This window comes from Martes martes, assembly GCF_963455335.1.
Source record: "Martes martes genome assembly, chromosome: 14".
Taxonomy (NCBI): domain Eukaryota; kingdom Metazoa; phylum Chordata; class Mammalia; order Carnivora; family Mustelidae; genus Martes; species Martes martes.
The window spans coordinates 720,105-746,216 of NC_137902.1; the positions used below are offsets into that span (position 1 = coordinate 720,105).

A 26,112-nucleotide genomic window follows, 5' to 3' on the forward strand; every position below is an offset into this window, starting at 1 on the left:
GCCCGGGCGGCCGGGGAGCCGGGGGGCGGGTTTGGAGGCTCCGGCCGCCCCCACGACGGCGCCGGCTGGCTCCCCGCGCCCGCGCACCTGGGGCTCTTCACCGAATGGGGCGCACAGGGAGTGCTGAGCGGATCCTCAAATCTGCATTCTTTCGGGCGATAAAATATGTTCTCGTATTTTTTCCTGATTTCCCATTAAAACCTTTGCCTAACTAAACTCCCATCCAACGGGATTTATTTCGTCCCGGGGGAGATAAATCAGGGGGCAAATTTACAGCCGGGGAGGCACCTGCCTCGCTAATGGGCCCTTCATGGAGTGCGCGGCCGGCGGGGGCGCGCAGACGGGCGGGGCGCTGGCCAATGGCCGGGCCGCGGGCGCCCGCAGCCAATCAGCGCGCGCGCCGCGCGGGGGGCCCCCGCGGTTATCAGCGCGTCCGGCCCGCGCGGCGCCGCTCCGATCGGCCCCGGAGCCGCCGCCGCCGCCGCCGCTGCCCCGCTGACCCCGCGGCCGCCGCCCAGCCCGCGCCGGAGCCGCCGCCCTCGCGCCTCCCCGGGCCGTCGGCGCCCGCGCCCCGAGCGCCCCGCTGCAGCCGGCGCCCCGGGCCGCGCGCAAACTTCCTGGGCCGGCGGGCGCGGGCGGCGGCGGCGGCGGCGGGGCCCGGATGGGCGCCCGGGCCGGAGGCGGCGGCGCCCATGGACGCTAACCGCCCGGGCGCGTTCGTGCTGAGCAGCGCGCCGCTGGCCGCGCTGCACAACATGGCCGAGATGAAGACGTCGCTGTTCCCGTACGCGCTGCAGGGCCCGGCCGGCTTCAAGGCGCCCGCGCTGGGCGGCCTGGGCGCGCAGCTGCCGCTCGGCACCCCTCACGGCATCAGCGACATCCTGGGGCGGCCGGTGGGCGCGGCGGGCGGCGGCCTCCTGGGCGGCCTGCCCCGTCTCAACGGGCTCGCCTCGTCGGCCGGCGTCTACTTCGGGCCCGCGGCCGTGGCGCGCGGCTATCCCAAGCCGCTGGCAGAGCTGCCCGGGCGCCCGCCCATCTTCTGGCCCGGCGTGGTGCAGGGCTCGCCCTGGAGGGACCCGCGCCTGGCCGGCCCGGGTAGGTGGCGCGCGCGGGGAGCGGCTGCTCGGGGCCTGGGGCGCGGGGCGCAGGGCGGCCGGCCGAGCTCACCCGCCCTCCTCTGCAGCCCAGGCCGGCGGGGTCCTGGACAAGGACGGCAAGAAGAAGCACTCGCGGCCGACCTTCTCGGGCCAGCAGATCTTCGCGCTGGAGAAGACCTTCGAGCAGACCAAGTACCTGGCGGGCCCGGAGCGCGCGCGCCTCGCCTACTCCCTGGGCATGACCGAGAGCCAGGTCAAGGTGAGCGGCTGGTGCGGGGCGGCCTCCCGCGGGCCCCGCTGCCCCAAGTCGCCTCGGCGCCCGCGTCCAGCGAACGGTGTGCGCTCGGCCGCCGGCCCGCCCCGGGCCCAGCCCCGGGGGCGCTGCTGCTCTGCGGCCGGGCCGGGGTGCTGGCCTCCGCGGCCCCGGCCGGCGCGCGCGGGCGGCGGGGTCTCGCGTTGCACGGGCCGGGGGCGGCCGAGGCGCCGTCTGACGCTCCCCCTCCGCCGCAGGTGTGGTTCCAGAACCGCCGGACCAAGTGGCGCAAGCGGCACGCGGCCGAGATGGCGTCGGCCAAGAAGAAGCAGGACTCGGACGCCGAGAAGCTGAAGGTGGGCGGCTCGGACGCGGAGGACGACGACGAGTACAACCGGCCCCTGGACCCCAACTCGGACGACGAGAAGATCACGCGGCTGCTCAAGAAGCACAAACCCGCGAACTTGGCGCTGGTCAGCCCGTGCGGCGGCGGCGCGGGGGACGCCTTGTGAGCTTGGGCGCGGCCGGAGCAACCAGGGTCGGGGCGGGCGGCGCCCCTCGCCGCCGCCTGCCCGTGTGTATATATATTTTTACAGAATAAGTTATAAAGCGGCCGGCGCGGACTCGGGAGGGCGCGGGGCCGCGCGTCCCGGGCGGAATCACTTTGTATAATCAATAAATTATTTAACACGTCCCTGGCGGAGCCGCGGCTCCGGAGGCTGCACCGCGTGTGTCTTCCTTCTCGAAACCCCGTTCCCACCTCCCCCGCGGGTCCCTGCCCACCCCTGCACCAGCCTAAGTCCCCGCGGAGCCGGGCTGGCGGCGAGGCGCGCGGTGCGACCCCGGCCCGCGGGTCTGCAGGCATGGGCGACGGCCGCTCGCGGGAGCGAGGGGACAGCGAGGGCCCAGCGCGGGGAAGGACGACCCCGGCCCCGAGACCCCCTCGGCCGCCCCCGGAGCGCCGGAGGAGCCGTGAGGCCAGCGAGCGCCCAGCGGAGCCCGTGGCCGCGGACGGAAACGCAGCGGGCCAGGGGCGCGGCGGCGGCAGGTGCGCGCCGTCTCCCACCCGCGCCCCTACCTGCGCCCTCCCCGGGGCTGCGGGACCGGCTCAGCGGCGGGGTCCGCAGCAGGTGAGCACCCGCCCCGCGCGTGTCTCTTTTCGGAAATCCCGGGGCGGGCGAGGGGCGGGTCCTAGGCTGCGCCGCCGGGCGCCGCGACTCGCGCCGAGGTGTTGGATTTGATTACGCAGACCTTAAACCGCCTTGGCAGCTAAAGGTTCCCAAGTGCGGGCTTCGCGCTTAGCCCGCACATTTTAAGCTCCTCCGCAGCCAGGTTCCATAGTCTTTGATCTGCGGAAATTGCTGTTGGACTCAGACTGGGACACCAGAGAGAAATCCCCAGTCATCCGGCCGCCCTCGGAGAGACGGCGCGCACTCCCTCCCACCCGGAGGCCGGCAGCCCGCACCGGGGCAGGGACGGGCCGGCAGCTCTCCCCACACTCTGGGGCTCCGCGCGGTCGCACCGCCTGTGCCCGACTCTTGGGCTTTAATTTTAAACATTAGAAAGAAGTGATTACATTACTATAAGGTTTCTCCTTGAAGGCAGTTTCGAAAATGTTTCAGAGACACGGAAAAGCCTGACGTTTTCTGTTCTACGCCACGTGGCCGCACCATCAGTTTTAAAAAAGACATTCCTTTTGAGCCACCGGCTGGTCTTTTTAATGGCGCAATATTGAAATGTATTTTATTTCTGTCAGTGAACCATTCTCTCAGCTCAACTTAAGAGCAAAGGAATTTCCAGTTTCAGAGTTTTGAGGAAGACAGTGCCTTTTTATAACCTCATCTTTAAACGCTGAGGGGTAATTCCCATTAGTTACTGCTACAGTGAAAAACCCCAAAGATTATTTTTCGGCACTTAAGTACTGGCTTGGTTTTGTGTAGCCACATCTGATAGAATGACATTCCGGGATTTCTGGTGAGCCTGATCTGAAGTCGCAGCCCACAAAGGAGGGCCCTCCCGTTACTTAGCATTTCAAAGGAGATGGGACCGGGAAGGCAGAGAAACAAAGCGGACACAGAACTGTTTTCACCATGATCAATTTTATTGCTTAGGAACCGGAGCGGTCATTTCTACAGGCCTCCACAGTGACCAACAGCTGACACCCCGTTACGCAGAAGCCGTGGGGCGGGCCTGCCGTGGGGTGTGTGGACGGAGCAGAGCCGCCACGGACCCCAGCCGGCCGCACCGGCCAGAACGGATTCAGCAAGCGGACGCCCGATCGCTTGCGACGGTAGTGATCCACCCGAAAACGAGCATCTAAGGCCTCCCCCCAGTCCAGGAGTTGTGTAGTGTTCTAAAGCAGATCAATAAAACACACGCTGTGTCCCACCCACAGGCTCCACATGAGCTAGTAATGCTTCGTGCTGGGGGACAAGGTCGCAGCAGGGTGTCCCGGAGGCTGGCCGCGGCGGCGGCCACGGAAACTCACGGTTTTGCTTCTCTTAAGAGATCTACAGACAGCCTGTGTTAAAAGCGGTTTCTATCGGAAGCAGACTAGCCTATTTTGTTTCTCCCATGATATTATTGTTTTATGTAGAACACTTGGCACCATAGAACAGTAACAAAAGACGAAACAGTTTACAAAATTCTTCAAAGGTACACCCGAGCTAGCTATGAACTTCACATTCGGTTCTTAATAGTACACAGAAGAAAAGGCGTAGGAGTAAAGATCTGCAAGTGTAGACGCGCTGTGGTCCACGGCCCCCAGGACGGCACCGCGCGGCCACCTGGCCCGATGGGTCTGTGCGCACGTGCGCGTCCCTGAACTCCTAGCCTCCACTCCACCTGCCGACAGGACCCTCGCGAGCATTCATCCTGGAAAGTATATTTAGCATAAGTTTTGGTAAGATTTATAAATTATTTTTAAAAAGTATATATTTATATATATTTATATATATAAAAATGGAAAGCAGCTGCAGTGTGATTCTAAAACCATGTAACACGGCAGTAAATAACACGGAAGGGGGCCACCGGAGGCGCAGCCCAGGGCCCCTTGCTCTCCTCACAGTGGCCACACTGCCTGAGTCGCAAAGAGCCCCGGCCTGTCGCCTCACCCCCGGGCACTCCTCCAGCTGGCAGAGGGGGACGTGGGACACCTGTGGGGTTTCCACGCCAGAGAAGCTCTTCCCACGCTGACAGTGATTAGAAATGGAAACTCTGAACTCTCGGACTCCCTCTCCGGTCTATGGAGTTTGGCAACAGGACGGTGACTTGTTACAAAAACCCAATGTTTCTACTTAATGTCACATGAACAGACAAGACAGTGAGGTATGTGAGGCTGTTCCGGAACGGGCCGGAGGCTGAAGCGAAGTGTGGGGCCGGCCGTCTAGCGGGTGGCGCTCGGGCGGGTTTGCCGACGCAGCTGTCGGGAGGACGGGTTTCAGCGGACGGGGCTTCCGCCGGCTCCTTGCGCTACAGGGAGGTCTCGCGGAGGGCCCTCGGGTGTCGCCGGCCTCGCTTCCCTGCCGTGGAATTGGTCACTCGTTAAAGGAACAAACACACCAGGAAAAGCTGAGAAAAGGTGAAGCCAAGGGAAGGAGTCATATTTACCACACGTCACTGCACGACACAACACTTGTGCACATGGGCGTGAGGTTTACCTGCCCCGGACGCAATGCGGAAGGCCAGGAACACGGGCTGCGGCGGGAGAAGAGAGGAGTCAGACCCCACGGCCACGCGCCGGCCCCGACCCCCCGACTCCAGGTCCCGCCCTCCCCCCGCCTTGTGTGCGGGACTCCGGACCCTCCGACTGGAGCTGTGGCTGGGCTTCTGCGAAGGGCAGGACTTCCGGGCGGACGCTCACGCGGACGACTGCGCAAACCCCCCACCCGTGGAAGGACAGAGTGCCGGCCCGGTGCGCTCCCACTGGGCGCCCATGCGGGGGGACCCCGCGTCAGGACGAGGCGCCCAGGCGTCATGCCCGGAGGCCCTGCACACGGGACAGCGCGGACATCTCCCATTTGCCTGGAGGTAGGTGGGCAGGCACTGGCCTCCGTGAGGCTGCGGGGCGCCCCTGCGGACAAAGCGCGTCCACACACTCGGTGTCCGTCCCTAAAGGGCGGCACCTGCGCTCGCTGCCGTGAGAAGGTCGTCACGGGGTCCCACGTGCGCACTGGAAAAATGACCTTTGGAAATTGCCGGCTGTAGACAGTATTTTGTCACAAACACTAAAATTCTGTATTTTATTCTACTGTGACTAGTCTTTTCTGCTTTCTTTACCTACCTGCCTTGTGGTATTTTCTGGCAATTAAGTAAACACAGACCAGCTCGGCAAGTGCTGTGTGGCCTTAGGAGGAGCCCCAGCCTGGCCCGCGCCCCCCACCTTCCAGCCATACGTGACAGGGACACGTCACCTTGTGGTCTCCCATGCAGATGTTGGGCCCGATGTGGTCATAGGTGACAACCTTCTCCTCGCTCTCCGACTGGAAAAGCAAACAGAGAGACCCGCGTGGGAAGGTGGGAACGGCGGGGCTTCCTCGGAGCCGGAGCGACCCGCCAGCCACCCCCGCCACCTGCCAGCCAGCAGGTCTCCGGCCGGCCCCGCAGAGGGAGCCCCCAGCCAGCAGGCACAAAGTTCTGGAAGTCCTGGGAGCCCCTGGCTCTTCGTGCTTCCAGACAGGAGTCGGGCGGGGGCCCCCCAAGCTCTCCTCTGGCACGTGCCCCTGGCAGAGGGCCTGCCCTCGGGTGACGAGAGCGGCCGCGAGCCTTCTTCCCGGGCGCGCCCCGCACAGCCGAGCGGCGCACGGTGCCCGTTTGCCCTGTTCCTGCTTGTTTCGACAGTCGCTTCCATCAGCCCCGAACTCTGTTCCCTCGAGAGCAGACGCCTCTGCGCCCAGCACTGTGCCCGTTAATTAACGGCTGCGCGCACCGGCCCCTCCCTCCCGGCGGCTCTGTCCCCGGCTCCGCGCAGACCCCGGCTTTTTGGGTGCGACTGTGAAGGGTTCGTTCCCGGCCGTCAGTCAGCTCCGACTGGGCCGGATGGTTCCATCCGCAGCTGGAGCTCGAGACTATAAAGTTAAAACTGAATCATCTTTAATGCAGTCAGAAGCTTAAGGTCAGATTTACTTCCCAGCACGGTCGCCTGCCAGAAAGTATGAAAACACCACCTTCGGCACCGCCTGCGTGAGCACTTCCCATCCCTCACCATCACGGGGCTGCCTCGCGGAAGTGGGGGACATTCATCAAACGCAGCACGGTAATTTACAAAGGCAGCATAAAATTGTGGATTTCCAGCTGCATAATCTTGAGACATAAACAAACGACAGCCGCCCGCCACCGCTGGTGTTTTAGGGCCGGGGAAGCAGAACGGAACATGATGACGAGGTAGCGGAGCGTGCCATGATGGATGAGGCCAGGCGGCCGCTCGCGAGGCATCGGCTCCGCCCGCTGCCCCCGGGGAGGGCCTGGGGGACCTCGGCGGGGGCAGGGTGGGGGGGAGGCCCTCACCTCCAGCTCGGCCCCACCGCGTCTGAAGCTCCAAGCTCCAAGATGTGAATGAGCATGAGACGGGCCCCGGGGAACCACCCCCGCCCCTGGGCTGCGCCGCGGACACTGCACGTGTTCAACTCGGCCACCTGCACTCAAGACTTCCCTGCAAAACGCCGTTTCCTTGGGTGCGGGTGCTTCCCCTGCACATGATACTTGTCTCTTCTCTGCCCCTGGGGACCCCGTTCTGGCTATGGCTGTGCACCCGGCACACAGCATGTGCTCAGGCCAGCAGGCGTGCGAGGCCGAGCCACTGGGACCCCACACGGCCATCTCCAGAGCGCCAGCGAGCGGGCCCAGCAGAGAGGGCAGGGCTATGTCCAAGGCCGGGCGCCAGGCAGGCTCCCAGGGTCCGCGCGCTCGTGGCCCAGTGTAGCGTCAGCCAGGGGGACCCATGGGAAAGCGGCCCCGGGGGCTGTCCCAGCAGTGGGCCCTGGCTGCGAGGGTGTCCCAGGCGGGGCAGGCCCCACACACAGTGCGGGGCAGGAGTGCTGACGGGTGAGCTTGTGCAGACCCAGCGAAGGCTCCGTCTCCAGCCCAGGCCCCCCACTGGCTCCTCCCCACGTGCCCACAGTGCTCTGGGCTCAGGAAAGAACAGGGGTGGCCGGGCCCTCGCTGAAGAGGCCGGCAGGTGCCACTGAGGACAGGGCAAAGGGTGTACGCACAGCAGGGCTAGGAGCTGGGGTGGCATGTCGGGGCTCTGCCCTCCTGGCTGTGACCCCTCCTGCCCACTGTGCTCCAAGTCCCTGGCTGAAGACTCAGGGTGTGGCCCGAGGCCAGCCGAGGGGTTCTGGTGGGGGGTGGGGACTGGAACCCAGTCAGTTACGGTCCCCCGAAGGCCCACGTCTTCTCTGAACACTGAGCACCAGCCTGTGACCCTGCCCTCCGGATCGATGCACTTGAACATGGTTTCTCATTGGCCAAACCAATTCAGATACTGATTCTTCTTAACACACCCCTTTTGTATTAAAATGTGGGCACTGAAATTCTGGAAAATGAGCAGGCCACAGGAGACCTGAGCGTCCCAAGCCCCAATGCAGGGTGAACATCCCTGTTCGTTTTTACCATGTTGAGCCCAGATGTGAATCAGGCTCTTGAGGAAATAAGGACCCGTGTGTTCACGCGCTTTACGTCAGTGCGTTCGTGGACAAGAGCACATTTAATTCCCGAGGACTATAATACACCATAACAATTCTGGAAGCACTAGCTGGTGACTGCGAATGCATGTTGTGGGTTCAGAAAGGCAGCGGGTGTCCTGGGGCCCCTCAGGCCTGGGCGCTGGGTCTCAAGTGGCCGAGGACCCACCGCAGGACGACGTTTGGGCCCGTCCCGGGGCCCCTCGTGGGTGGCTGGTTCTGGGGCGACTGTGGCCCTTACCTTCAGAATCAGCTCCCTGGCAGACGGGGACATGAGGACGCGGTCGCACCACGCGGGGCATCGGGTGTTCATGTACCGCTGGCCCTGGCCGGAGTCCTCGCTGTACGGGTAGCTGGGGGGACACAAGGGCACCTGGTCAGCGGCCGGCGGCGGCCCCACCTCCCACTGTCCCCTGAGGCCCCAGGGAGGGCCGTGGGGCTCTTCCCGTGCACGTGGAGTGGCCAGCACCATGCAGGCAAAGAAACCACACAGATGAGTTTCCAGAACACCAAGTCAATCCCACGATCCCAGTTCTCCCTTGCATTTTAGCTACAATGGATCTTTGGACACGCCAGCGGCATCATCTAGGACACTGTGGTTTTAGTTCTGGACGTGGTCAGCAGACAGTGGAAACCTGCGTGGGGAAGACGGCCTCCGTCCCCACCTGTGTCCCGGGGGTGGCCGAGCGCGTGGCCTGAGAATGCAGGGGCGCCGCTGTGGGACTCTCCCCAGATGTCCCCTCGTGGCTCTGGGGGAGCCTCTGGAGGTGGGGGTCTGACGCGGGTGCACGCCTTCTCCCTGCGGCCCCCCCCACCACAGCATCTGGTCTTGGCAAGTGCCTGGTGCCCGGGCCACGGGTCATCGCTGTGGTGTGGCCTGGGACTGTCCTGGACTCGCTGCTCTGGCCACACAGGTGCCCCTTCCCACCCCCAACCCGGCTTAGCCCCCGGGAGAGGCCCTGACAGTCCCTTGGGGACAGAGTCACCACAGCTAACCCCCCAACGGGCAAGGGACACAAGCGTGGGTGAGAAGCGTGTGGGGTGCCGCCAGCGGACCCCCTCCGGGCGGCTTCCTCCTGTTTCCAGAACGCCCTGGGCCACCCTGTGGGCCGGCGGACCTCCTCGGTCACTGAGAACCGCCGGCCTCGCCCCAAGTGCACGTGCGCGCTGGCACTGACCGACGTGGTGGCCGAGGAGCTCAGAGGGAGCCGGCGGGGGAGGCGCGTCTCGGCGGCGGCTGCGTCCACGCCAGCGTGACGCGTCTGCGTGTCCGGGCTGCGTCTCGCACAGCCGTCCTAGGGTCTAAACTGCTCCTTGTAAAAATCTGCTTCTAGGTCCGTTCCGGATTATACAATATAATTATAATTATATTATTATAATAAGCTTGTTCTCCGCTTCGCTTCCTGGTCGCTCGCTGCTGGGGAGAGAGGGGCCATGGTGGCACCTGGTCTGTGGGGGACCCTGGTCCGTCCCACTGCTCTGTGGCCTCAAGACCCACATCCTGCCGCAACTGTCAGGCTCCGTAGAACACGACGCTGCCCGGAGCGAACGGCTCCCGGCCTCGCCCCGTCCTACTGGGAGTCCCCCACAACATTCACCAGAAACGGGCCAAGGGCCCCGCCTCTTAGGGAGTCACCGCTTCACTTGATTAAAGACTCAAAGCAGCAAATATGCTTAAAAACAAAACCAACCCAGGCCCCCGGCGAACGGCATCCTACGTGGACAGAGGAGTCCTCTGCAGGGAACGCGGGGCTGCCCGGCTCGGCTGTGACTGTGAGGGAGCGACACCGGCCCGCCGGGACTGCTCACCTCGCACGCACAACCTTGCCTGGGAAACGCGCCCAGGCCGGCGGCAGGCTCTCTCCGGAACGGGCTGCCCGTGAGCCGGGGGTCCACACGGATCAACCCCAGTTTCCAGACAACAGGCTGAGTCATGGGACGAGAGCCCTGGCTGGGGGCAGAGGTCAGGGGTGAGGGCGGCCATGGGCGGGCAGCTGCTGGGTGGGGGCCCTCTGCCAGGAGACAGCCAGTCGTCCAGGCTCAGGTGCAGCCCGGAAACGGGACAGATGCCACGTGCTCAGACACCACCTGCAACGCTCAGCTATGCCCCCGACGCTGCAGGGATGACGGGAGACCCCCGGCGGGCCCCAGCCCATCGTGCTGGCAGGACCCGCTGCCACAGTCCAGTGTGAACACAGCTGACTCAGAAGGAGAAAGCGGCCGGTCCCCAGAGAAGTCCTGCTGGTGGGGGCACTGCCCTCCCCCATAGCCCCAGGGCCGGAGGAGAGGGCCGGGCGGCACCCTGTCCTTCCTCCCACAGCACACGCGTGGGCCCCATCGGCAAGCACAGAGCACCGGGCCCAACGCTGCGGGTCTGCAGCCCCTACACCTCCAGATCGGACAGTGATGGACGCCCGCCGTGCACGCACGTTACCTGAAAGCAAACCCCAGCGGGCTGGGGACCCGGGACAAGCACCCAGCCCGCGCTCCCACGGTGGGGGAGAGCCGCCGTAACCGCCGGTGATAAAGTAACGATGGCCCACCCGTCCTCAAGCACGCGGCCCTCCCTTCCTCCCCACCCCTCAAGCTCCTTCCCTCAGGATGTGGGCGCTGGCCCCTTGGCCGTGGCCGGGCGACCAGCCCTGAGGAGCAGGCTCAGGCCTCCATACGAGCCGGTGGGCCAGGCGGGTTGAGTGTCCAAGGCCCAGAGCCAGACACCACAGCCTGGAAGGCACAAAGCCCGGCCGTATGTGCCAGCCTGTGTCCGCAGGCCAGCCGCGGTGGGGCCGCCGGGCACAGGAGGACACGGAAGGGGAACCACCAGCCAGACCGGCGCACTGTGCACCTGCTCTCCCCAGTGCGGGTGGCGTGGCAGGGGTGCTGCCCCAGGGACGGAAGCCCCTCCCTGGAGCCGGAGGACAGCGCCTGCGTGAGCGGCCGCAGACATAGGGCGTGGCGGTGTAGACAGGGTGCGGCGGTGTAGACGGGGCCTGTCAGAGCAGGAGCAGCTCGGGACCCTGGCGTCCCCAGATGCTGCCCGTTACGGACATTCCTGGAAAAGAGAGGGGAGGAGACCGAAGGATGGTTGGGCCAAATGAGCGGCACCACGCAGCACTGAGCTGTCCGGGGGAGGGGTTGGCGGCAAGGACCGCCCCGGCCCCTGGGCACGGCCCTTCGCCCCGCGGTGGGCTTTCCCGAGTGGCTCACCTCTGGCCATGCCCACCCTCTGATGCCCACCCGCGCCCCTGTGTGGGCCACGTCCAACCAGGACCCCGCGGCCAGTGGGACAGACAGACGTCCTGGCTCTTTCCCAACCACCACGCCTGGCAGATGGCAGACCGTGCCCCTTCTCGTCCTAACGTCACAACCCAACACATCACGGCAGACAGGAACCACGGGCGGCTGGAGCTGAGGTAACGGCCCAGAACGAAGTTGAAAAGAGCCTCTTAACCCTTAACGGAAAACTGAATGCCCCCATGGGGATAGCCGCCCGCACCCCCGCCCCCGCCATAGGCCCCGCGGCACGTTTCACTTTCATCCTTTTCGAAAGCTCTGATTCGTCTTATTCTGTAATCAGTTTGCTCGGTAAAAACGTCCTCCGGCTACGGGTCGCGTCTGCCTTTGGGAACATGTGACTGTGCCTGTTCGCATCCGACTTTCCCTAAATAAGCACATTCCCGTGAGAGGTTTGAGGAGTAGGTCCAGGCCTTTCCCATTCTCCTCTGCTCGCAATCGACGCCACACAGTGTCGCGCACACGGGGCAGGGCCCACGTACCCCCCCGCATGACCCCTATGAACGCTGCCAACCCTCCTGCCACTGCCTGGAAAGTCAAGGGTCGTGACCCCGGAGCCGCCAACGGGTCCCACGAATGCGGGGGCACGGGCGGCACCCGCGTGTGGCTCCCCTCGGGCACGGCGTGACTTCAGATCTGCTCGCAGGACGCAGTCTGTGGCGCCCGCTGTTGGGTGACACTCTCCTTCAGCAGCGAGAACCCATCCTGCCGTCGTGCACGTCTGGCTCCTTCCAGGTTCTGGCTGGTTTTGGAGTGCGCCGTGCGGAGCCCCGGGGTCCCGGGCTCCCTTCCGGGCGGGGCTGGAAGGTACAATCCCCCTGACACGCCGTGGGCCGCCCTCCCGGCGCTGCAGTCGCGGGGGCGGACGGAAGCAGTGGCCTGCGGCAGGGGGACCGTGGCGGGCATCACACTAAGAAACCCACGGCCACTGCACAGACTGTCCAGCCTGCGAGGCGCGCCATCGCGAGGCGCGGCGGGATGAGACGGACACACACCGCGCTCTGCCGGGTGGCCCTTCCAGCTCATTTCCTTGGAGTATCTTTGTTTTGCTAGAAAAGCAAAGACTGTTGTCACTCAGACATGAGCATCAGAGGGGAGTTTTCTCAAGAAATGATGAAATGAGTCGTTTTCCCTCTCCAGGTAGATATCCAAGTGTATTTGTTGTCAATGACAAAATTCAAGGTTTCAAGGGAAACCCAGAGCTTTGGAGGACGTGCCTGGGCCCCGGGGGCCCGGGTGCCGCGGTCAACGGTGCTCTGCTCGGTGGTCCCGAGGGATGCGCCATCCGGCACCTGCCAGCGTCTGGGACATGCGTACCATCTGGTGTTCTGAGGCCCGGCTGGTGACGTGGCCAGTTGTGCATGTGGGCGAAAGACCCCTTCCGGCAGCCAGGAACTAGCGGGTCACAGACACGCAGCAGTTCTTGCTCATGGTGAGCCGCTGGGGGCCGAGGGACACACCATCTGGCATCACAGACCAGCATCTGGGGGGGGGGGTGCTGTCCCTGGCCTGCTAGTGGGGACGGTGCCACCATGGGGCGCAGGGTTGGGCCCATTCCAGCCAGGCCGGCGGCACTCTGCTTCCTGACCGCCACCCCTGGGCGGTCACTCTCATGAAGGTGCCATCACGCTGAGCCCTCAGTGGGGAAGAACAGAGCCGAGGGCTCCATAAACATCAGACGCGTTAGCACCTTTTCTAGGAAATTACGGCGTTAAGTTCTAGTCCGTTGGGAGTGAGGTTCTGTTAGCTGGTGGGGAACGGTGACAGATGTCTCTGTGAAGAGTCGCTCTCTCCCGACAAGGCCCATCCACTGACGAAATGTCTGCGGGCTCACAGGTGCGCTGTGCTGACACACACCGAAACCCAGTGCCCGGGCCGGCTCTGGCCATGGCGTGCCGCCCCAGGGGACCGTCTCGCTCTGCGAGGTGCTGTGGGAGGGGCCTTCAGGGAGGCCGGCCCGCGCCATCTGTGTGCGAGGCCCTCACCACAGGGACGGGGGCAGAAAGGTTCTGAAAACCAGGAGCGGCCGCCCTGGGCCCGTGGTCCCACCACGCCCCCTGGACCAGGCGGATGCCCTCGGACGACGAGCCCCACGGTCCCGGTTTCTGAGGCCTCACCGAGACCAGACGCAGGACAGCCTGGGGCAGCCACGGCCCCGCGGGCTCAGCCCCCTTCCAGAAAGTCCTGGGAGCCTGGCAGCAAGAAGGGAGCAGAAGTCTGTCCCAACACACACCCAAGTGCTGCCGGGGCCACGGAGAACACACGGGTGCCTTGTCGGGCCTCATGGCCGATGCAGAGCAGCCCCCGAAGCGAAAAGCTGTTCTCTCAAAATGGAAATGCGTGGGGTGAGATCTTCTGGGCTGTTCACACACCCCAGCAACACACACACCCCCGTGCACACACCCAGGCAACATATATCCAAGTACACGCCTGCACATGCGTGCATGGATGTACACACTCCCTACCCACATGCACGCACGCCAGATGCACAAACTCCGCATGAACACACTCCCGTGCGCACACTTGTGCACATGCACACACACACCATGGCCATGCTCACATGTGTACCTCACCCACATCCATGCATCCATGCACACACAACCCATACCCACACTCTTAGGATGCACGCACACACCCTATACCCAGATGTGAGCACACACAGCCACGCGTGCACCGAGTCTATATGAACACGTCTATACGCCCCGTGTACACACACCCAAACCCATGCAGACAGCCAGGCATGCACAGACTCTGTACACACGTGCAACCCCACGCACATACGCTCTGCACACACATGTACTCACATGCATGTGACTCACACCTATATGCTCACCAGCACATGGGGCTATACAGTGCACAGGGGTGAATCTACCCATGTACACAATCCTCTGTACACATCCCCGTGTACATGCATATATGCCCACACATGCATACACATCTGCACGTGAGCTCACACACCACTATGCACACACGAGTACACACCCACATGTGCACACACAGCATGCCTGACCACTTATTTTACGGTAGCATCAGCAAATATCTGGCAGGTACCAAGCCCCTGGTCATCACTCGTCCCTTGTCCTTTTCCTGGACCTGCTGCTGTGTAAATTCCTCCCACAGCCTGGGGCGGCTCTCCAAACCCCACATGACCACCCCTGGGGCTCTGGTCACAGGCATGGTCTCCAAAGACAAGAGAGTCAAAGGAGGGGGCCTGGTGTGACCCAGGCAGTTGGGGGAGGGGTGACCCGAACAGCAGGGGAGGGGTGGGCGACTGGGATGGCGGGCTCGGAGGGGGAGGGTTGGTGGCCTGGGCGGCGGGGGAGGGTGGGTGGCCCGGCAGCTCACCACGGCCTCCGGAAGTTGGGCTCTGGCGGTTGAGCGGTGCTGGTTTGGTTAGAAAGTTTCCAGCTCTCCTCTGAGGAATTACAGTCTTATTTCTTCATCAAAGGGAAGGTATTGGATGACCCAACCATCCAGTAGCGCTTGTAGCCGTGAAGCCAGGACTTGTAAGACCGCGGCGTCCCCTCCTGTCCCCGCTCCTGTCCCAGCCAGGGTGAGTGCTCTGCTCCTACAGGCTCCCAGGACTCCTGGGTCTCGCCAGGGTGACCTGCACGGCCCAGGACAGCACCCTGCCGCGGGTCCCCGAGGCCACGGCACACAGGATGGGACAGGCACGGGTCTGGGCCATTCTCCCACCGCCCGAGCCAAGCGATCCCCGCGGAGATCTGCGCGCAGCAGCTGCGTCCGGCACCTCACGGACCTCGAGGAGGGCGTACAGCCCACCCGGCGGCGGTCGGAGGTACCCTGACGCCCAGCACACACAGGCAGCTCTCTCGAGCGCCTCCCCCATGGCGCCAGGTCAGCGCTTCTCTTGTCCGGGGGCGCAAAGGACCTGACAAGTAGGCAGAGTCTCACGGCCGTGGCTAAGTCAGCGCCACCACCCCAGGGAGGCCTGGGCTTTCTTCACCAGACAACATCAGTCCAGGGACCCCCGAGCCAGGACCCCATTACCCGACGTGGGTGAGGGCTAACTTGCCCTTCCAGACTCTTGACGGGTTCGGGTGTAGGTAGGTGGGTCTCTCTGCTGCCCGTGTCGGCGGCGGGCCTGCTGCTCGCACCCCCTGGGGCACTGGCCACCAGGCCCCGCAGGCTCCGGCCTTGACCACGTCCTGCTGGCATCTTCCGTGGTCTGTGCCCAAGTGACACGCAAGGTGGCGGGTTTAAGAGAAACTCGAGAAGCAGATGCTACCGCAGGGTCCAAGTGTCCATAGGGTCATAGCCTCTGCCCGAGGGGGTTCCCCAGGCCTCCGTCCTCTCCAGCTCAGCAAAGCCCGAAAAGGAGATCCTCAAGTTTTTCCAACAGGGGCTGCCATTCAGGGCATCCGGCCTACCACACCCAGGGAGGGGCGGTCTCACAAACCCTCAGAACCTCTTTGGACCTCAGGCAGACCTGACGTGCGTCTGACTGCAGGTGATGACCTGTGAAGCACGGTTGGGGCTCCGAGGGGGACACTCTTGGTCAGTCCGTGGATGGGAACCACTGGGGATGCGCCTCTGGTCCTGCTGTGTTCCCGGCTGTCCCAGACTCACAGTCCCTACCAGTTCTCCCCCCTACAACTCACACTGCAGCCCCCTTGGCCAGAGCCTGGACCCTGAGGTCAGAGGGGCACCAGCCCATGCCCACGAGCAGCTGGACTGGGGGGTCCTCTGCCAGCCTTCACACATGTGACTGCTGAATGTGGCCCAGGGATGGGGGCCCCTCACGGAGCATGAAAGACCGTCTGGTTTTGAGCTTGTTCTAGGAGCAGAGCTGTTCTGTCTGATGACAGGGTGCCCCGTGTCCCCTAAGACACTCCCGTGCCTGTGTTACAGTTTCCCGGAACATGCCGGAGTGATGAGAATTTCCACCCAGGATCTAAAAAAGGAGAGAGGAGCGGGGAGGAGCGGGGAGGAGCGGGGAGGAGTCCCGTGATAGGGCCTCCGTGTCCTTGAGTGCCCTCCTCAGAATGCCTGGCACGGCCGCCCCAGTGACAGAGGCTGGCTGAGCCCCCGGTCCAGCCGCAGCTCCCCAGGTCCCCTCTGCCGGCTCCTCTCTGCCCCAGGCCCTCTAAGACCCTGGGCGCCGGCGGGGCCGCGTCCGCCAGGCTGCTCTGAGGGAACGGGCTGTCATTGCTGCAGATCGCAAGATTCTGTAAACACCAGAGGAAAGCCCAGAAAAGCTTCCACACCTGAGAAAAGCCACCCAGATCCCACCGCCGACTCAGAGACTGCCCAGATCCTGACGTTCCCCGAGAGACCCAGGGCCCAGAGCTCTCGGGGCCCCAGTGCTAAACTGAGAAGGCGTACTTTGCATATTTAAAAAAAAATTTTTTTTAAGAGAATCGCTTATTGCTCTTGGGTGGTGGTCTTTGGGTCGTGGAAAGGGTGGGAGTAGGTGTGGTTTGCACAGGTGCACACAGGTCCCCCGAAAGGAGAAAAGTTACCTGCTCATCTAGCAAGTGGGCGCTCCTTACCTGGGAGGGAACGAGATGTCCAGTTCATACAGTCTGTCCTTAAAGACGGACAGCTCTTTGTCAAACTCCAAGAGCTGAAGAAAGAAAGAGAAAAAACGAGGTCACCTGGGTCCGCTCACTGGGGACACGGAGAGTCTCTGGGGGTCTATGTGCAGCAGAGACCCCCAGAACTTCCAGCAAAACGCCCGGCACACCGACTGGGCCATCTGTGGGCAGCCCTGCCAACAGCTGCCCATTCGTGTCCCTGGGGAGATCCGTGGGCACCTGGTACGCCCTTCTGCCTGGGAGACCACATGGGGACTCCAGCCCCACTGCCCATGGCTGACGGCCCACACAGGGCCACCGTCCTCTGCCAAAACCACAAGGGGCAGCAGACACAGCAGCACCCTCCCACCAAGGCACTGACCTCCAGAACGGACATGGCTCTCACTCCTGCCCACGCTAAGAAAGTGTGCAAGGTCAACCTCGCAGGGCGGTAGGACTAAAAACGGCCTCCAGGACTCCAGCAGTAAGCCCGGTGTGAAGCTCAGCAGCTCAGTGCACATGGGAGTGACCTGTGTGGCCGGCTGCCATGCAAACCACCCACACACAGCACACTCCACCCCGGAACCCCGGTGCTCCCCTGGCGTGGCTCAGAGGAGAAACAGTGCGAGTGTGCAACAGAAGAACGGGTCTGTGCGTTGGGAGGGTAAATGAATTCTCTTGCGTACACACCAGATGGGACCTCACACACGTTCCTGCACAATCCCGGACACTCACAGACACAAATTACAAAGAGCCTTAGACCTGCCTGGTGAAGCTCGGGTGCCAGGGGCTGGGAGCCTGGACCCCACCGCGGCACTCGTGAGCTCACATCCGCTGGTGTGGAGCTGCTCAGCGCTGCCCCGATGAGCACAGGACTGGGGGACCCCAGGGGGTGCAGGGCGGGTAGGGGCCACATGGGGTGGAGGGCCTGCAGGGGGAGGGGAGGCACAGGGGGGTGCACAGGGTCTTGGCTTTCATGGCACCAAATGGCCTTGTTGCCCCCAGGGGAGCCTCTAGCTCCAGGGAGGGCTCCAGGCCAAACTGCTTCGGGCAAGTTCCTGAGTCAGGTCTTCGGCTGGGGCTGGGGATGGAGAGGAAATCTCTAGGAGGAGAGATGCACCCGAGTGTGTGTGGGGACCTGAGCAGGTCCCGCAGCTACGTGTACATTTACACGTATGTGTGTACTTGCACTGACGTGCACACACATGCCGATAACGTGTTTCTTACCTAGATCACCCTGGGGCTCGAATTCTCAGCCTTCCCAGAAGGGAGACGTGCTCCGATCGGGCATTGTGGACATGGGGGGCTGCTGTACTGTGTGGCTGTGACCAACAAGGGCTGAGAAGAGGAACCCACCTGCCCGAGGTCAGGCTCCAGGGCTTCCGGGAAGGAGCCCTGCGAGCATCGGGAGGAAAAGTGTGGCCATGGTGACCAGAGGCTTAGCGGAAACATTGAGGGCGGCTTCCTCCGGCAGGATCACAAATCGGGCTTCACTCGCAGCAGTCAGCGCACCTCCCGTCTCTCCCAAATCCAGCTTGGACGCTCAAACAAATGCAGCATTGCAGAGACCAAGATGCCGCAAGGCCCCTGCTGTCCCATGGCGGTCACATCGTGGACCGGTGGCGTCCCAGGGGCCTGCTTGTGCACGTGCCTGCCTCTTCCACACACCACTGTGGCCACCCATCCTCATGGCTTTTCCCTTGGGTCACTGTGTTGCTGCCTGGCGCCAGTGTCCCACTGGCACGGTGACCTGTCACAGGCCTCCGCTGCTCTAGGTCACATCCTCTCTTTCCATCTGGTGTCCTGCTGTCCCGCGTGGACACGTCCTGGTCCTGAGGACTTGTCTCCTGTGGTTCCAACATTAGCTTGCCACATGTGGCCTCTCCCAGCGAGGCGCTACGCGCCACCCCATCCCTGCCTCCTGCTCCGGGTGCCGCCCCCAACACACTGGGCGCCCGCCGTGGGCCCGCCACTAATTCACCCACCGGGACTTCACCTGCGCGGCAGCATTTCCGGAGGTTCCGCGCGCCTCCGACCTGCTTGTTTCTTTCCGGGCGTGTGTTTGGCTTCTGATTCTTCCGTGTTCCCAACCCTTGGAAACATACTTGGTTTACGTTTCCTACCAATTATTCCGGCCCTTGCTCAGCGCTCTCAAGGGCGTACCCTCTCTGTTGGCTCTGGACCGCAGGCCTGCCTCCCGGGACCTCCCCTTGGGAGACAGGGAACGTGCTGCGTGCCCTCCATCTGACGGCCTCTGGGTACGAGAAACGCAGGCGAGGGGCCAGGCACTCAAGTACAAATCCTCAGAACGTAACCCCTATGCTCTCTTCCTTGCACCTGGAAGGAACCCGGGGATAACCCGAGGTGTCTCTGAGGCCCCAACTCCACGGCGGCTGCAGCGTGCCTCCCGGAGCCTGGGCTGGAGGGGACGGTCCCTGCACCTTGGGCGCCCCTCCTGTGGGGCTCGGCCTCTAGACTCACTTGCGTTGGACCCTCTCCTGTCCCCAACAGCCTGCGAGCCCCATTGGGCATCTGTGTCCATCCAGCACCCAGAAGGGGCCTGGCTCCGAGCAGCACCCAGTTAGCAGCCCAGAACTCTGACAGAAATCCAAACATGGTTTATAAATTCCCCTCGGGAAACGAGACACCACTGTGCCCGGATCCTCCTCGGAAAGGGGCTCTTCTACCCTCATGGCGAGATGTCACCTGCTGCCACCCACAACACCACTGTCCCTAAAGGAGACACCACTGCCTCCCAGCTGCGGGCCAAGCCCTCCGCTGCTCTGCACGCTCTGCACGAGGACAGGGGCCCACCGTCCTCACTGCCACGGGCGTCATTCACCCACATGCACACGTGTGTTCTCTTGTGTTGATACATTTCTGACCACGAGGATGCTGTCCACCTACACTCCACTATGTATCTGACCCAAGGGGCAACCGTGGAGGGTTCCCGGGTCCCCACAATCAGTCCTGGGGACACTGAGAGGGGCTGGAGGGGGACGTGACTGCACACGGACATTGGCTCTGTGTGTGTGTGCCTGGGTGCTCGTGAGCACACCGTGTGAGCACGAGGCTTTCACTGCTCACCTACTGACCATTCCTGTGTCCTGTGCAGCCTCAGAAAGGGACCCCGTTAGCCTCCCTGGGCCCTGTGCCACCTCGCGGCCAGATCCTGCCACAGGGCGTCCACATGGGTGGCATCCGCGTGACGTGGTTTTGGAATACAGGTGAGGCTTGGTGCGGTCCGGAGCTGCTCATCACAGAAGCCGCTGGCTGGGGTCATGAGGAACCTGCACTACCGTGCCCGCACACGCTCCAGCGAGCGCGACCTCGCAGCCACGAGAGAATCTGGAGACTCTGGCGGGAGCCATCGGTGTGGCTGAGAGCGGGAGGGACTGCTCTGCCAGTGAGACAAGGACAGCGCGTCTGACCAGCCAGCCTGGCCCCGGGCAGCAGCAGCACCTGGGGAGGGGGCCATCTGGACCCCACCACGCTCCTACTGGCAAAGGGTGTAGAGGAACATTAAAGCCGGTAAATATCTGGCTTGGGTGTGAATGTTCCAGCTGCTAAAACAGTAACAGAGCCACTTTGGTGAGGACCCAGGCGTCTGGGGTAGGTCCCTGTCAGTAAGGGCCCTCCTCCCGGGCTTGTCCGGCATCACACCCACACCCCAGCCCGCATTCCCACGGCTCCAAGCCCCTGCCCGGAAACAGAGAGACACTCCTCAGGTGGCACGGCCTGGAAACACGTGCGCACACCCCGCCCCCCCGAGCCGGCCCATCGGGTGCCAGGCCCGGCGGCCAGGGTGCGGGGGGACGGCACCCCGAGCTCCGTGAGAACTGTGGGGGTAGGGGGAGGGGGTGCGACCCCTGGGGCCAACTCCAGCTGTGAGAGAGGTTCCTGATTAGAAATTATGTTGCATTTCTCTTGAAACGATAATTTGTTTCTCTTTGAGATTTTTCAGAAACGTGATAACCAATTTCCCATGTATCTTAAACATTCTTCTTGATTACAAAGTGAAAAACGGTGGCACCGGGCGTGTGTAGACAATGACAAAGCGGCGGCTGATCATGTGTATCTGTCAGGAGCTGTCCCAGCTGCACAAATTCCACTGCTACCGCAGAGACACCACGCTGATAAAGAAAAAGCAGCCCAGAAAATCAATGTTCCTTGAGCTAGAGCAGTTGCTAAACACACAGAAAACATCTCTATCCAACAGGCCAAGTGCTGTGAAGATCCCCGAGCCCTGCCCTGGGACAGCCAAGGAAAATTTAATCTCTCCAAATCCTCACCAGGGCACTCCATCCTGCCGCCCTGACAGCCACACTTATAATTAATTATACAATTTCGATGGGAATATCGACTAAACAAAGCTATAAATCATAGAAAAAGTCAATAGGCATGGACACATTCAATCATGTCCCGGCCAATGATTACTACTCTTAAAATACAATAATTATTTCCAGAAGCCAGCTTGAATTAAATTTCTGTCAGACGGGTACAAGACCGGGGCTTGATGAAGGGCGCGATGGATTTTGGGGCTGCGTCTGGCGCGGACACATCCATCCTGCGGATGGGCACTTTGTTCCGGTGGCCGTGGGGCTGCGTGTCTCACCACCGAGGTGACACGGCTCGTCACACCATTTATCTTGTCCCCGTGGCCGCCGCGGACGACCCTGCTTCCTGTGCGTGACGGACGTGGAGGCCGCTTTTCAACGTGTGAGGTCGCGGCCAGGGGTGCGGAGCGCGCGCCAGCGTGACCCTGCGAGGCGTCCCTGAACGCACTGAGCGCCCGGGACCGCAGCGGCAGCGGCAGCAGCAGGAGCTGAGAAGCCGCGACAGACCCCCTGGGAAGGCGCCAGGCCGGGCACAATTCCGCCGAGTGAGGTTCTGGACACACAACAAAGGGGCACATGGGTCCTTCCCAAACAGCCACGTGGAAATCTACTCTGTAACTCTGTACCGAGTTTCTCCGCCTCTGAACGAAGCTCCCGCGGTCTCCCGAGCATTCAAACTAATTTCCCTCCATCTTAAAAAAATTCAACACAGAAATACGAACCGCCATGTCCAGCGGCGACGGCTTTGTTATTTCTGATGGTGGTAGCACACGCTTTGCCCGGACGCTGACAGACGAAGACTGTGACTGCGGGTCCGTGTGCCCTGGCTCCCCGTTTCCAGAACGTAGTACAACTTCTCCCTGGCCGCCCTGCACCTCCCTGGCTCAGACCCCACAGCATGCCCGGCTCCCCCACGCTCTGCTCCTTCTGGAACATTCCAGGCCCTGGCTGCCCAGTGTCACTCCCGTGAGCACTGCTCTCCCCTCTGTTGTAGTCCTGGTGGCCTCACTGCACCCCCACGTCAGGGAGCCGCCTCTGCACTAGTGGCCCAGAACACCCACTCTTCCTCCCAGTTCAGAAAGTCACACGGCTGCCCAGAGACAGTCTCCCGGGCACTTTGCCTGCAGCCAGTGCCCCCTGAACAGTCCTGTCCCCAAACCTGCCCCTTGGGCTCGCCTGGACCCCGAGTGCTCAGGCCCTGAAATCACCAGGCCGCTGCGCTCCTTGGCGTGGACAGCAGGTAGGACAAGTCCTTGTGCTAGCGCCTCCCGTGAGGGAAGTGGGCAGGGCTGTAAGCACCCGCGTGCTGAGCCAGGCGCTGCTGGGGACACAGGCCGAGAGTCAGCCCTGCCAGGGTCTGAGGCCCCGAGGACGTGAGATGTGAACTGGCCAGGGCCAAAGGGCAGTGCCCACCGGGACGGGATGGTGGGATGGGCAGGTAAGGCAGGTCAGAGCATCTGCCGGGGCAGAGTCAGCCCAGTGCCCTGACCAGGGTTGAGGGGTGGACAGGGAGAGCCGAGCAGTGAGCGAGGCCTAGGAGCCCGGAGCAGGCTCCGGGCCCACCTGAGGTCCATGGGAAGTGGCTAAGGGCTCGGGGCGGAGGCCTGACCCTCTGTGCACATGACAAGCCCCAGGCTGGGCCCCAGGCTCGGGGTACACTGATGGGGCGCGTGCAGCGAGGGAGATGCAGTGGCCCCGGGGTAGCCGACACCGACTCGGTGAGGACACAGGGCCGTGGAGGAAGGAGTGGACAGGCGCATGGAGGCGGGAATGCAGTTCCTGGCCATTGGTTTGAAGGAGGGACACAGGACTGACAGAGTCCGCTGCCCGGTGGGACACCTGCCAGTGCCCCCCTGCCCTCGGACCAGAGGGATCCTCCCACACACGGACTGGAAACTGAGGCACAGCTGCAGAGCACTCAGCACGGCCGGGGCCTCAGGGCAGGGGTAACAAGACCAAGCTGGGGCTCCCAGAGGCAAAGAGGTGAGCATAGGGATGGCAGGGGCGGGGCATGAAGTCCAGGCTGTGGAAAAAAGTGTTCTCGAGGTGGGTGACAGGAGTGTTGGGGACGCGGAGGCCAGCTGTAGGGCGTGAGGTGACTGGAAGATGGAAAGGGGACACAGCTGTGCACAGAGCCTCCGCACGGCGGGGCTGGGCAGCAGGCACGCTCAGCTGTCCCCCCCCCCGCTGGGGCGCCCGCCCTCAGGGAAGCCTCCCCTTTTCGGCAGGTGCCACCTAGGACCCGCCTCTGTACCCTGCGGTCCGGGGCCCTAGGGTCAGGAGGCGTCCCCTCGTAGCCTGGGACTGGCCACAGCAGGGACATCACACGTGAACTGTTCATCCACCGGTACGCTGCTACCGCATGACTAGACACCCCAGAAACACACTCAAACAGGCCCAAATCTACGGTGAACGTGGCGGCCCCACGCTGCATCTCCAGATTCTCGACGGCCAGCCCGGCAGTGGCTCCGGAGAAGCGGCTTCCACAGGACCAGGTCACAACCAGCACACAGTTCCCTTGGCACACATGCACACTCACATGTGCACACGCATGCACACAGTAACACACACACACGTGTATACAAGCACACACACATGTGCACACATGTCAGACGTGCACACGGAGCCCAGGCCTCTGTCAGCCGCCCCAAGTGCCTGGGTCCTGAGCGTCCCACCTCCCACACGGAGGGTCCCCCATGCTGCCCACCGACCAGACACAGGGCTGGGGGGGCGGCTGTCCCAGCTGCAGGTGCGTGGCCCGGGGGGCCCAGGCGCCTGCGGGCATCTGGTGGCAGAGCTCACCGCGGTGCCGTTGTTGTCGTGGAAAACCTCCTGGTTGAAGTAGTCGAAGAGTTTCTTTTCCAGCTGAAGCATCACCTGTGAAATGAACGTGGCCGTCAGCGTGGGCGGAACGGGCCACTCCTCAAGCGGTGTCCCTTCCCTCCCCGACGCCGGATGGCCACAGGGGCCTGCTGCGGTCACAGCCCACAGCTCCCGGTTCGCTTACCTTCCGGTCGTTGTCCGACTCACGGAATATCAGCTTCACGACCTCGTTGGTGTCAGCGGCCCGCACCGTCTGCATCGTGGCCTTTGTGCAGAGAGTCTGCGGGTGACACAGACAAGCCTCAGTCCCGGGAGAGGCGCCCACAGCCTGTGTCTCCTGCATGCGACCCGCACTCTTCCCGGTCTCCCTCCCTGATGCCGCCACATAAAGGGACCGCGGACCGGCCCGCACGGCAGCAGGAGCGTGACGGGCACACTGGCCAGGGCAGGACGTGAGCAAGGGCTGCACAACCGAGCGGGCCCCGGCCTCCGCGCCCACCTCTGCTTCCCGAGCAGCCCGGCAGCTGGCTCAGCTCCCACCCGGGACGGCCTGCTGGGGCGGCCCTGAGGACAGGCCCGTGCAGGGGAGGGGCGGGGAAGTCAGAGCCGCCTCATGCTGTCCCCGGGGCAGGCTGGAGACACACTGCCATGAGATCTGCCCCAGGTGGGTAGTGGGGCAGGACCGGAAAGGCCACACCAGGGAGAACAGAGGTCACACTGGGTTCCAGGAGTAGAGACCCCAACCAGCCGAGGGAGGTAACAGCTGGACAGGCAAGGAGAGGGACGCGGGAGCAGGGACAGCCGGACAGTCCCAGAGCCACACAGCTGGGGTGGTCCACACGGCCCAGTTCACGGCGAGCAGGACTACAAACTAAATTCGGTCCAGGTTTGTTGAGAAAATTCCTCCAGTCGGAACTGGGAGTGAGGCGGGAAAGGCTGGGGCGGGAGCCAACAGGCGGGGCGAGCAGGGGCCCCGGGCAGCAAGCCGGCTCCGACTCTGGGAAGGAAACACAAAGAGGCCCCCGGACAACAGCAGAGCCGGGAGAAGGCAGATCGGCGGCCGGACCGGCGAGGACGGACGCGGGAAGGGGGCCCCCACCCCTGCTGATGACAAAACTCTTTCCTTAAGGAAAGGCCACAGGGGACCAGGGTCGATGCACACGAAACGTCGAGAAAGAGCAGGCAGAGGCCGCCGGGGACCGAGGCTGGTGTGAACCACACCTCGACAGAGCTCTTCTGTAAGGATGACGGCCTGAGTTTAGAAAACGAATTCTGACTTTTCAAAAACCTCCTCTCAGGGCCCTTGTGAAGTTGTCAGGAGCCCCTGACCCCGGGGAGGGCGGGCGGGCGGGCCCGGGTGCAGCGGAGACCCCCCCTGCACAAGGACCTGCGGGGCCACAGGCCGGGTTCCCCGGGGTCGGCCCCGCCCGGTGTGGGACAGGGGAGGCAGCGGCCACAGTCCCCGACGCGTCCTCCACGACAGGCCATTGACATTCAGAGCACAGAGGAGCTAAGCGGGTCAAGGCCCGACGTGGCTTTTGGACTCATGTGTCACAAATCAGTCTGGCCGCCTTCAAGCAGCGCGGATTAGAACAAGCACAGGGACAATCCGGGGCAGAGGCGCCCGCCCTGCCCACCCCTGCGCCCGCGGAGGGCCTGCGCCATCCAGATGCTAATGCGCTAAGTGGCTTAAGCGCTTCCGTGGATGGGGGAGGGCTGGGCGGCAGACGGCCATTGTGGCCGCTCCGGGACGCGCTGCGCGGACCCTTGCTGCCTCTCCCAAAGGCGTCCGCTAGAAACTTTTTAAAAAATTGCTTTATTTAGCCATTTCAGGCAGGCTCCCAAAGGATAAACATGCGATCAGCCTGGGGGCTGGGAGAGGCGCCCGCGCTGCAGCTCGGTGTCCGCACCCCCCCCCCCCCCCCCCAGCCACCCAGTTCCCAGCGGGAAAGAAGAGATCAGGCCCCAGCGGCCCGGCCTCCGCCCGTCTCTGCTTTCAACCCAGTCATGCCCAGTCATGCAGAAACTCGCAGGCCGGGCCTCTCCGCTCGCCTACTTACGGAAGGGATTTTTCTTTTGAAAGGAGAAAAA

At 63.2% G+C, this 26,112-nt stretch overlaps 2 protein-coding genes across 2 annotated transcripts in view; one reads left to right on the forward strand and one right to left on the reverse strand.

The window, feature by feature from the left end:
• Nucleotides 1-692: 692 nt before the first annotated feature.
• On the forward strand, nt 693-1,862 carry NKX6-2 (NK6 homeobox 2; the record flags this gene model as incomplete). Its single annotated transcript, XM_080822394.1, has 3 exons — nt 693-1,095; nt 1,184-1,356; nt 1,608-1,862. 3 exons carry the CDS (start codon nt 693-695, stop codon nt 1,860-1,862), a joined length of 831 nt encoding a protein of 276 aa, XP_080678520.1.
• A 1,580-nt stretch (nt 1,863-3,442) lies between these two features.
• Nucleotides 3,443-26,112, reverse strand: part of INPP5A (inositol polyphosphate-5-phosphatase A) — a 167,203-nt gene continuing 144,533 nt past the window's right edge. Inside the window, exons 10-16 of the mRNA XM_080823170.1 lie at nt 24,206-24,301; nt 24,001-24,075; nt 16,838-16,911; nt 8,272-8,383; nt 5,763-5,831; nt 4,960-5,046; nt 3,443-4,871 (exon numbers count right to left, since the gene is read on the reverse strand). Of these exons, the coding sequence (XP_080679296.1) occupies nt 4,966-5,046; nt 5,763-5,831; nt 8,272-8,383; nt 16,838-16,911; nt 24,001-24,075; nt 24,206-24,301 (507 nt within the window). The 3' untranslated portion in view covers nt 3,443-4,871; nt 4,960-4,965. The remainder of the gene's footprint in view (nt 4,872-4,959; nt 5,047-5,762; nt 5,832-8,271; nt 8,384-16,837; nt 16,912-24,000; nt 24,076-24,205; nt 24,302-26,112) is intronic.